The 12154-nt window shown below is 41.1% G+C and overlaps 1 protein-coding gene across 3 annotated transcripts in view; it reads right to left on the reverse strand.

Moving 5' to 3' along the window:
• LOC124116042 (N-acetylglucosamine-6-sulfatase-like) overlaps positions 1 to 11066 on the reverse strand; it is a 41016-nt gene extending 29950 nt beyond the window's left edge. For all 3 annotated transcript variants that reach the window (XM_048386397.1, XM_046477251.2, XM_048386395.1), the window contains exons 1-2: positions 10901 to 11066; positions 9805 to 9864 (exon numbers count right to left, since the gene is read on the reverse strand). In XM_048386397.1, coding sequence (XP_048242354.1) covers positions 9805 to 9864; positions 10901 to 11047 — 207 coding nt within the window. In that variant the 5' untranslated portion in view covers positions 11048 to 11066. The remainder of the gene's footprint in view (positions 1 to 9804; positions 9865 to 10900) is intronic.
• Between the last annotated feature and the right edge of the window lie 1088 nt (positions 11067 to 12154).

The raw sequence follows: 12154 nt of genomic DNA on the forward strand, positions 1-12154 counted from the left end.
AGAGAGAATGCAAAAATGGAACAGTTATGTGTTTGGAACTCTTCAGCATATCCGCTAAGATATTGTCAGGGCCTGGAGATTTTCCAGGTTTAAGTGAGTCAATAACATCGAGAATTTCCTTTGTTGTTATTTCGGACTCAACATCTGATGGGTTATAAACAGCAATATCGTCATGCTCATTTTCAATAACATCATGGAATATAAGATCATTGCCAAACACATGCTTAAAATGAGTCAGCCACTCTGTGCCTGTGATATTATTCTGAACAGATGATGGATTGCGTAGAGAATTAATTTCTCTCCAGAACCGTTTTGGGTTTGATAATGAGGCATTTAGACGATTTAATTTGGTAAGTTTAAGGGATTTTAAATAGCTTTTACATTCTGTTTAATATTTGTTGCGTAACTGACGATAGGTTTTCCTATTAGATTCAGATCTATTTTTACGGAACTTTCTTAGCGCTCGTCTTGCTGATCTCCTATGTTCTCTACACTCGCTGTTTAAATTGAAAATATATTTACGTGGTTTATTTCCAAGAACTGTTTTTTTCATACACTGCCCTGACTCAAGTAGTAGATGTACAAAAAGATCAACTGCATCGTTTATGTTAGTGTTTAGCGTAGTCAGAAGAGTCTGTGAAGTTTCAGCCAAACGATCACTAAGACAGTGTACAAATTCATCTTTATGCAATTCATTCCATACAAATCTATCTGCCGAGTTAGTGCTATTACATTGTGCAAATCTATTTGTGTTTTCTCGTGGAAATGAACAACTCAGTTCAAGAGGGCAGAGGTCCGAGTCAAGACTCTCGCCAACTGTAAGATTATTAACAAACTCGTAGAAATCAGATGAGGCAATAAAATAATCAATAGTACTACTACCATTACCACTAATGAATGTTTATTCACCATTCATGTCGCCATTAACTCTGCCATTTAGTATGAACAAGTTGAAAACATAACAGAAGTTAATTAGAAATCGTCCAAACTTATTAATGACGTTGTCAAGCGAAGACCGTCGTGATATACATGCATACACAATGTCAACTTCTGGGAAAATATCGGGATCATTTGTGGTCGATTCTTGATCAACTAAATTATTTTCACAACCTGTTGTAGAGTTAAAATCTCCACAAAGATGCACAGTGTAATCAGAGAGACGGTCTGCTCTATCAAGAAAGAATTCATCGAGTTTATCATATATGTTAATATTTTGATGTTTGTCATAGTATGTAGAATATTCTGGTGGTATGTACAAGGGGCAAAACAATACATCTTTAGGCGTTCCAAAGAGGTTTTTCTTCAATATAATTGACAAGAAATTATCAATACCCAAATTACTATTAAATACATTACAAAACTGAGCAAACTCATTTCTAATGGCAAAACAAACACCACGACCGGACAGCCTTACCGCCGGGGAGTAGAAGACTTTAAAACCAGGTAACCAATAGAAGTCGACTGAGTCAAGAAACATTTCAAACAAACAAATAATGTCAAATGTTTCCAAATACGATTTAAACTTGTCATTTGACAGCTTACTAAACAACCCATGAACATTCCAGCATAAAAAAACGAGAAAAACGATTGTCAATTTCATTTTGGCTATTGACATCGGTGTACAGTGAATCTGTATCCTCTGAGAAAGTATCCGGGGCCAGGCCAACATCTCAGGCAGTCTGATTCCGAGCATTTGACCTGGTATTACGACGTCGAGTCGCCGTGTCGGAGATAGTCACTCGATCCGGTATGGGCTCGGTTACAAGCCGCCCATTTTTAAAGTAGCCTCGCATACCGGTGCCCTTTAGGTCCTTGATTTGCTGTCGCTGCCGGTTAGTCAAATCATTTGCAACGCCATAACCAGCATCTCTCAGTTTGGGTCTCGCACTCAAGATCAAGATTTTATCGTCACTCTCGCGTACTTTCGCGATCATTCGACGCGGTTTATCGGCGGCTTGGGGCGTCTTGCCGAGTCGATGGGCTCTGATCAGGTCCTTGGGTGACCAAGTTTTATCGGTGACACACTGGTTGAAAATATCAACCACCTTTTTTTTACACTGTGAGGTATTCTCGTCTCCCTCAGGAATCCCATAGATAATCACACTGTCTCGTCTACTGAAGGCCTCGAGCTTATCAATTTCGTTATCCATAGAAGTGACTTTATTTTCGATTTGCTCGAGTTTCTCATTTTGTAGCGTCGATATCAGAGACAATTACATCTTGATTAACTTTAATGTCACTCACAGTAGTTTGAAGCTTTGAGAACTTACTTTCAAGGTTGCTGCACTTGCTGTTCACGTTTTGGATCTCATCCCTATATTGGAACTACATGTGTACATAAATACAGATGTAAACACAGAAATTAATCAAATGAATTGAAAACATATGCGTGTGCAACGTTCCGCGACGTCAGTGGTTTTGGCACAGACACATACAACACGTTTGTGCATGTGCATCTCGATAAACTGCGTGGAACACATGATTGTCAAGAACTGCTGTTGATTTGGGAAGCCTAAGTTTTTTTTATGTTTAATGAACCGCTCATCATGCTACGACTTATGGTGAGGTGAGGTGCAATGGGGTTTAACGTCGCGTCCAAGATTATTCGACGACTTAAGACTGCACAACGTCACGAGGCTATTTGGATGGTCCGTGGGGGACAGTCTCGACGTCAGGTGGCTGCGCATTTCCTTTGCCCCCGAAACATCATGTTGAGACGTCATCAGAATAATAATGAGGTTGCCGATTGCCCACGTGCAGGACGTCCGCGGGTCACAACGCCAAGACAGGACAGATGGATACGGGTGACCTTTCTCCGGCACAGGTTCCAGACTGCAGTGACCACTGCTCAGACCATTCCAGGACTTCGGCGTATCCACCCAACCCAGTGAGGAACCGCTTACGTCATTACGGGATACCACCGCGTCGTTACGCCATACGACCTATCCTGACGCAACGTCATCGCCAAAACCGTCAAAAGTGATGCCGAAATCATACCCGTCAACCTTAAATGTGGTGGGAGACATTAACAAATTTAACATTTCCCATAGTGACGGACGTCAACGTGTCTAAAGACGTCCTAGTGAGCCTTATGCTCAAGTCTGTGTCATGGAGGGGAATCGCTTTAGGTGTGCCGTGATGATTTAGGGTGGGAAAAGTGCACGTCAGACAACCCCTTTAGTTGTTGTTCAGGGCAATTCGACAAGTGTGGGCTACAGGGATCGAATTATCGGACCAGTGCCAATTCCATTTCTTCAATGTCATGGCCGTGAATTGACATTCGAAGAGGATAATGCCCGTCCTCACGCGGCTAGAATTGCTATGACTTTTGTTCAACAGAACAATGTTCAAGTACTTCCTTGGCCTGCAAGTTCACCGGATCTTTCCCCTATAGAGCATGTGTTGGATGAAATGGGGCGACATCTACGCCGTGTACCAAATCCGCCAGATAACGCTCGTGATTTGGCAGCAGAAGAGAATATGGCAAGCCATTACACAAGCCTTCCATGCCCATTTGATAGGCTCTGTGCTTCGACTATGTACTGCTGTTGTCGCTGCTCACGGTGGGCATTGAGGTTGTGACATTGATGCTTGACCCCTGCCCGGCATTTGGACTCGTAATGTCAATGTCATGGACATTAAACATGTTCTGCCGTCTTAGCTTCCTGTGATCTCAATATCCACCTAGTAAAGTTTACATGTACAATTTGACAGCACCATACCCGTGCTCGTAGGTTTCACCGAAGTGGTTAACGTCTGAGACCATTATCACTTCGGGCTTTCCTCCCACATTAAGCTGACACGCCGTGAAATGACTGTAATACTGTTGAAAGCGGCGTTAAACCCAACTCACTCACTACATGTACAATTTTCATTGGTGTTATATTTTCAAATTTAGAAAGAATTTTAACAAAGCAGTTTCTTTTTGTGGTTAGCATTGGTCACTTCTGCCAGGATACAAGGTTATAACTGATGACTTAGCTTCCTGTATGATGATATGTTTTGGGTATGAAATAAATCTTTCAATACTTTCCTGTTTTTGCCGTATCATAAAGTGCGTCCAAATGACTAGACGGCCCAGAATTAAAATAAATCACATAAAACATTTTAATGTGCACAATTCTGAACAGTGTTCAACTGAATTTCAAATGTATAAAATAAAAAAATATCTAATCAATTGTTAGACTACCTTAAATTTCAAACCCGTTGCAAACTAGTACTGCTTGAACTCAACCAGGTAATTTCGTGGAAATCGACGTGACAAGTCATTGCTTGAGATCCCCGCGACAAGTCTCTTCTCGGAAATCCCCGCGACAAGTCATTTTTTGTCAACATGACATCCTCCGTTGTAGGAGTGACAGGTTGTAGAAATTGTTAAACGAAATGCTGAACTTTATATATTTTTTCAAGAATGTTTTACCAAATAACAGGATGTTAGCTGAAGACTTCTATAGGCAATTAGAAGTTAGGAGAACATGAATACGTGACACTTTTTTATTCACATGATGAAGGAGCAAGACGTGGATCTGAAACGTCGTACAAAGAATAAAAAAGTTGCTACCCATAAAAAAGTGTCATGTATTCAGGATGTTAGTTGTTTTGAAGATGTGTGTGTGTAAAAATCTACATTGAAGCGTCGCCAAATACAAATAAACCTGAAGTTGTTATCCATTAAGTTTATGTTTCCTAATTGGTTAGTGTATGTTTTACTAAATTGTATGTGTTTGTAAATAGATTTCAACTTGTCTGATAAGGTGTTGTGGCCATATGCACCTGTTTGTGGAGTGTTCTAGTCATCTAGTGTTCTAGTGTCTTAGCCATCTTCCCGAGGCAAGGTCCATTTTACACCCTTGTCGTGGCTCAAAATGGCTATAACGTGTTACGTCCCTGCTGTGTCCCTCCTATTGACCAATCAGATTCCTCCTCTCGTGTCACTTGCATTTGTTGTTTTTTTTAAATGGCGATTTTTCACGTGTTCAAACATTCAGGGCAAGTGTTAGTCATGGTGCTTCTCATAGAAGTAACAGATCAAAAGACGTTAAAAGATGGTACTTGTTGTTACCCTGTCTGGCGCTCGGCATTAAGGGGTTAAAGCAAGGACTGGTCGGCTCGGAGTCAGTATACTGTGCCTGAGTGGGGTATCCATGTTAAACTCCGGCATGGTATCTCAGTGTGCTAGCACTATAAATCGGCATCAGTCCGGTCTAGTACAGGCAGCCACACACACACACACACACGTGCATGCACGTCGCTATATAAGTGCAAAAATCTTGGACGCGACGTTAAACCCCATTTCACCTCACCTAGAAGTGCCAGAATAAAACATACTGACGATCTTAATTGGTTGCCAGTGATATGTGATAAAATAAAACTTAACCAACATAACCAAAGTACTGAACCCAATATGTAGTTAGAAAACGAATAAAGCCCCATGCTGTCTTGGAATGACCAATTCAATTGTTCACAGATAATACCCTGTCTAGAAGGATTTGTAATAAAACTGTCTGCAAGCCAGTGACGTGTGGTCAGTAGACACAACAGAGTTCCTCACACATTTCCGAGCTTGACAATGGGTAGTATCATATAACTACACGAAAACGCTTGATGCAATGCATCAACACGGCGGCAAACTCTTTGTTCGACAAATTATATTCAAGATAAAATAATTTCCTAAATATGTAATCAACACAGGCATGTTTAAAACAATATGAACCATATTGGTTCAACTCATTTCCTGTCTTACATCTTAAACCATGTTTTTCACAACTATACGATTACCTCCCTTTCATACTGAATTTGATAAGCAATGTCTTTCCACAGTAAATGAGCGCAGTTCCCTATTCAGGTCGAAAACTAGGTCAAGCCGTTTCCGCTTGTGATGAACCGGCAAGAAGGCAACCATTATTATTGCGGTAAACTTTCAAACAAATGTCATACATTTCAGGGTTTAAATAAACTTAAACTGAACAAAAGCTTATTTTTGTATAATCTTTGACAGAAATCCGTCTTGCGTCAGATGGCAAACGCGCCATTAAGATAAGCACAATGTAATAAAGTGAGTGAGTGAGTGAGTATGGTTTTAAGCCGCTTTTAGCAATATTCCAACAATATCACTGCGGGGGACACCAGGGGGACGAGCGAACGCTTAAACCACTAGGCTACCCGACCGACCGCAATGTTATAAAGAGTTCTCACGATCTGAAGGTATGATTATGTTAATTCTGATTCAAGTGTACCATGACTGGATATAAAATCCAATTTGTAATGCAACAACGCACGACTATTATTAAGAGTCGCCAGGATTTACACGCACGAAAAAAAAAAGGGGTTCGCAATTTTTTAAAAAGCCACCCTAGTCCTAGGTTCTAAAGATGTAAATCGTGGAAGTGTGACCCAGGTCGTTCGCTTGTGTTGTCATCCAAACATTCTTTTTCGAAGCAAGGTGCAGTTTTCAGTTAACATTAAAAGGGACTGTATATGTAATAGACAGGGGACTCGCCCATACAAAAAACACATGGACCCCATAACAACCCATTCACTTTATCGCTGCAGGAGCTACACTCACTTTCATACTATTCACCTTTGTTTATGAGGTAAGATTAACTTTGTTTTATCTATTTGTTATTTTCATAGTACCTTCTTAATTTAACATATTAGGAAGTATCTGCTGTTTGATATTTCATTGACACCGTAACATTGTCACTTTACATGATTCCAACATATGATATGTTATGGAGGATAATATCCAAACCGACAATCAGCACACAGGACATCGATACAGTGCGTCAAAGTTACACCACCAAAGTTTGAGCGCAGAGCAGTTCTTTCAATGATATTCAGATCTGGGACCTGAAAGAAAGCTTGCAAAACCAACTTGAGTGTGTGATGCAGGGAGACCTCCACGAAGCTGCATGTATTAATAGTCACGAAAGCTGCATGAAAATGTTGCTTTCAGGAAACGTTTCACAAATCAAAATGTCGAATTTATTTTCGTAATAACGAATCTTTTTTCCGTTATAACGAATTTCTTTTCGTGTCTTTTCCATATTTCAATTTTTGACCCCAATAAGCTTTCGTATCCAACATCTAATTGTGAGGCCTTCATGATTCACCGAGCTCTATATTAATTATAGACACTACGGTCGTTGTGTGGGAAATATATCTAGTCCTATAAACTATGGCGCATATTATGTGTTTTCTTTTATATGGGTCCAGCTGACTAATTGGTCTAATGGGCTGAGACGAAAGGTAATGTTGTATAAATAAGTACAATCAAATAACATGAACACCTTTTCTTTGTTCGTTTCAAGATATTGATATATATGTCGCAAAAACTGATAAGCTTTGTCCACGTCAAATATTTATTTCTAAAACACTATGATATCATATATGTTTATCTGAACATTATGCCTAATATGAATACTGTGGCATTTCATTCTCTTGTATTTGTTAATCGTTTATCCTTGAGATTTAACACCGTTGGGATTTCCAGCAACCAACACCAAAAGGCAAAAAAAAGTTAACTTTGTGAATAATCCACCGAGTTCTCAATAACTAATTTACTGTCTTATGATCTTAATTAGGTGTTTTGTGGGTATCGCTCGATTCCGCGAAAATGTAAATTTGAACAATACCGGTACCGGAAAATGGGTTTATACATGTAGGTGAGGCTGGGACAGGTCGCATGAAACTAATCAATGAACTAAGGATTGTAAGGAGACAGAAGTAGAAGAGCTTATAACATTTGATGTTCTTGTAAGTGTGTTTTTGTTATGACTGTGGTTATTATATTCCTACCCTAATAAAGTTGTTCATATTTATTTCGACATGAATATTTGATTAAAGATCAACCCACATCGTTTCTTTTGGCTTGTATGTTAGCTTTATAAATAAACTGATGTTTGGTTTATTTGTTTGTTGTTTAACGCCGCACTTAGCAATATTCCAGGTTTATGGCGGTGGTCTGTAAATAATCGAGTCTGGTGCCGACAAACCTAGAAACATACCCGGGGCGAACCGGGATTCAAACCCACAATGATAGGTTTCTGGCGTGCCCACGGGACGCAACTCTGAACAGCGAATCGCGGCGCCTTAGACGACTGGGCCCCCCGTGCCCCCCGTGGGATATTGCTCAACATAAAGGGGAAGTTGACTATTGGAAAGTTGAAGTCATCCCTCTTGCCATACAGTCTCCTGGATAGTTTTTTGTTACTCTGAATCTTTATGCAGAGATCTAAATGTGAGGGAAATCAGGCGGTTTCACTGGGCTTTTTTACTTCTAGCTTCGGTTGCTAAATCAGTGGAAGGAAATTGGCTATTTGACCAATATTGAACGATATCAGATCATCGATATAACTTTAAGTTTAAGTTAAACTTCGTGGCCAAATTCCCATGTAAATATTGTGACAATCCCAGCAGAAATTCTGACTCGTTCGCTTATGCTTCTTGCCTAAATGTCCTAGCCTAAATATTCGCGGATAATTCGCAGTTGTTCTGCGTCGTGTTTGGGTAGCTATGCAGGAATTGTATCAAACTCGGAATTTTCTACGGAAATGATGAGAAATAAAGTAAAAGACTTTTACCCTGTATTGTATGCTGGTCGAAACAGGCTACAAAATGGATCTGGTGGTCAGGCTTGTTGATTTGGTAGATTGCGTGTACCCCGATGGCGTGGGTCGTTGTTCACAATTTCAATAAAGGAAAGGGTGAGCGTACCCTACTCCACCCGTCTCAAACACATGTAAAAGCAAGTTGTGTGTTCACCAGGAACATATTCTACAAGTCAAATTGCAAAAATAATCCTTACGTTTGTAGAAACCGCAAACTTCATCTCATAAATAGCATCCATGAAAAAGTCAATATCCTTGTAATACATGTTTGATATCAGAAGCTTGAATAATGGACCAGACAATCAAGTGATTGACATTATGAGCATCGATCCACGCAACTGGGATACGATGACATGAACCAACCAAGTAAGTGAGCCTCACCACCCGATCCGTTAGTCGACTCTTAAAAGCGTAGTCGCCTTTTACGGCAAGCATTCCTTGACAATGCCCCCACCTCTACATCTCTGCAATTTTCGACGCTTTCTAATCAATTCAATTTCAAAGATTTTTCCATTGCATTTTCGTCCAATGGCCATATACCGATAATTGACGTTTTCATGTTTACAGTGACGTCTTCTATTTTCCCTTTGGGTAATACAGTACAAAGTTCTCAAATTCTTACACACCGTTACACAGCCGTAATTAAATTAGCCTAGTGTTCATCAAGAATTCAAATTCCAAGCGATAAAATGTAAACAATTATATGATTTCAAATTCTGCTAGAAAGGTGACACGGGTGACCAAGCCGTCCAAGGCACCGCAAAGTTGCGTCCCTTAGGCGTGCGAGATACCTGTGATCATCGGTTTGAAGCCCGGTTCAAGACATGTATCACTTTGGGATTCCCACCCACATAAAACCCAGACGCCGTAATGTAACGGAATTACTGTTCAATGCGACGTTGGCCCCAACTCACTCACTCACTTGCCAGAAATCTCAACGTGAAAACATGCGAGGGGTATTGTAAAGTTTCACTTTAATGCGTGAGTTTCGATAAACACTATTTAAAACAGTATTTCAGTGAAATAAATGTTGACAACAGTGACACGACACAGAGACGCAGATAACAGTAGTCGTGCGATAGGGGACGGGAGGTGTGTGTGTGTGTGTGGGGGGGGGGGGGGGGGGATTCCGGACTGAATGTTCCAGAATAACGGGGTTTCACAATTGGCAAATGTATAAGTTAAGGTTTCTCACCATGTGTGTGAATGTCATGCCTCTGGCAGCGATCAGTTCTCGTGTTTTGACGATAGGATCCTGAATAAAAATATTCACACAATAATCTATTTTTTGCTGCATTTCGCTGTGTAGAGTTGCATTTCTAAGGCGTGCCAGAAAGTTTGTCTAGTGTCACCACCTGAGCTCTTGGGTTTCATGTTCAATCTGCATCACTTCGGGCTTTCCTGTCACATCAAGCTGACACGCCGTGATTTACAAGTAAATGAAATTCAGTTCAAAGAGGCTTTAAGCCAGTTTAAGAGTGAGTTGATTTCAGCTCTGTTGTGAACATAATTTAAGTTATATCACGGCTTTTGTTTTAGGGCATGTAGTGCATTTGTCACTTGGCAAAACCTACGCACACATGTATATTCACACAATTAATCATTCAAGAATCTGGGAATTGAAGTAACGGTGTTGGTAACTACCTGGAATTCCTATGACATGAGGGCAGTGGGTAGCCTAGTGGTTAAAGCGTTGACTCGTCACGCCGCAGACACGTATTCGAATCCCCACGTAAGTACAATGTGTGAAGCCCATTTCTGGTGTTTCGCACCTTGATTTGGTTGGAATATTCCTAAAAGCGCAACGATCTACGCAATTGGGATACGATGACATGCATCGATTAACCAAGTCAGCGAGTTTGACCAACCGATCCGGCTGCTGAAGTTTGTTTGTTTGTTTGTTGTTGCTTGACGCCGCACTCAGTAATATTCCAGCTAAATGACGGCGGTCTGTAAATAATCGAGTCTGGACCAGACAGTCCAGTGATTGGCATCATGAGCATCGACCCACCCAATTGGGATACGATGACATGCATCAACCAAGTCAACGAGCCTGACCACTCGACAAGCATAGTCGCCATATATTCGCCTCTTACGACAACCCGGATCTTTACCGGGTGTCACTCTTCCACATAAACCTGGTATATATTTTTATATATCCACTTCAACAATGACCAAGTGCAGATGGAATGTCACAACACAAGCCCGTGCGCCCACTATAAAGCCAAGTCCCAGACTCACTTTTCTTATAATGATCATCAATGATCTGACAGTGTCAGGGGTAGCTTTACCTGTCCATTGAGTTCTACATCCTGGTCATCTGTTAGGATGAACACGATGTTTGGGAGCACAGAGGCGCGTAGAGGGGTCACCACACCCAGTAGAACAAGGGCCCCCAGGATCCCCGGGACTGACATGTCTGTGAGCAGTGGTTCCATGTCTACCTTAGATGACCTGGAGTCGACAACTGGAATGTTTCTGTCTAGATTACTGATCGGTATCTATGTCACTGGAACTTGGAGATAAGACTGACCCGTTTCGCGGTCATTCTGATCACGGAGAATATACAAAGATTTTTAACGTATTTTCTGTCACGTTCTTTTTGTGGCAAGCCGCTTTGTTTGTGCATTGTTTAACGCCACAATCCCCAATATATGACAGCTGCCTGTAAATTATCAGTCTGGGCCAGACAATTTAGTGATTCATTTTACGCGCAACGATGCACGCCGTCAGATTACGTTGACACACTATCAACTAAGTCACCAAGCCTGACCACCCTCTCCATTAAGTCGCCTCTTACGACAAACATATTGGTTGCAATGGACCCAATCTAACCAGATCCCCAAGGTGTGTGTGTGTGTGTGTGTGTGTGTGTGTGTGTGTGTAAAAATCAACATCGAAGCGTCGCCAAATGCAAATAAACCTGAAGTTGTTATCCATTAAGTTGTATGTTTCCTAATTGGTTAGTGTATGTTTTACTAAGTTGTTTGTGTTTGTAAATAGATTTCATCATGTCTGATACGTTGTTGTGGCCAAGTGCACTTGTTTGTGGCGTGTTCTAGTGTTCGTGTGTGTGTGTGTGTGTGTGTGTGTGTGTGTGTGTGTGTGTGTGTGTGTGTGTGTGTGTATTTCATAACAATGGCAGTTAAATGAAGGAGAAAAGCCCAATATGCCTCAAAGGTTTATGTTGCTTACCGCCTCACCGAGCAATTATCATCTAAATCAGTGCGGACTTAAAATGATGGCGTCTGGGCCAGGCAACCAGTGATTGAAGGGAATGAGGCATGAGTTACGATATCCAGTTACAGAACCTTGCCACTCGATCCCTAGGCTCGCTGACTTGGTTGAAGAATGTCATCGATCCCAATTGCATGGATCGATGCTCATAATATCAATCCCTGGATTGTCTGGTCCAGACTCGATTATTTACAGACCGCCGCCATAGAGCTGGACTATTGCTGAGTGCGGCGTAAAACAACAAACAAAACTATTATCGCCTTTTCCGACAAGCGCCTATTTTGTTATATTCCGAGCTGGTATTTGTC

This window comes from Haliotis rufescens, unplaced genomic scaffold (assembly GCF_023055435.1).
Source record: "Haliotis rufescens isolate VD_foot unplaced genomic scaffold, xgHalRufe1.0.p SCAF_6, whole genome shotgun sequence".
Lineage (NCBI taxonomy): Eukaryota > Metazoa > Mollusca > Gastropoda > Lepetellida > Haliotidae > Haliotis > Haliotis rufescens.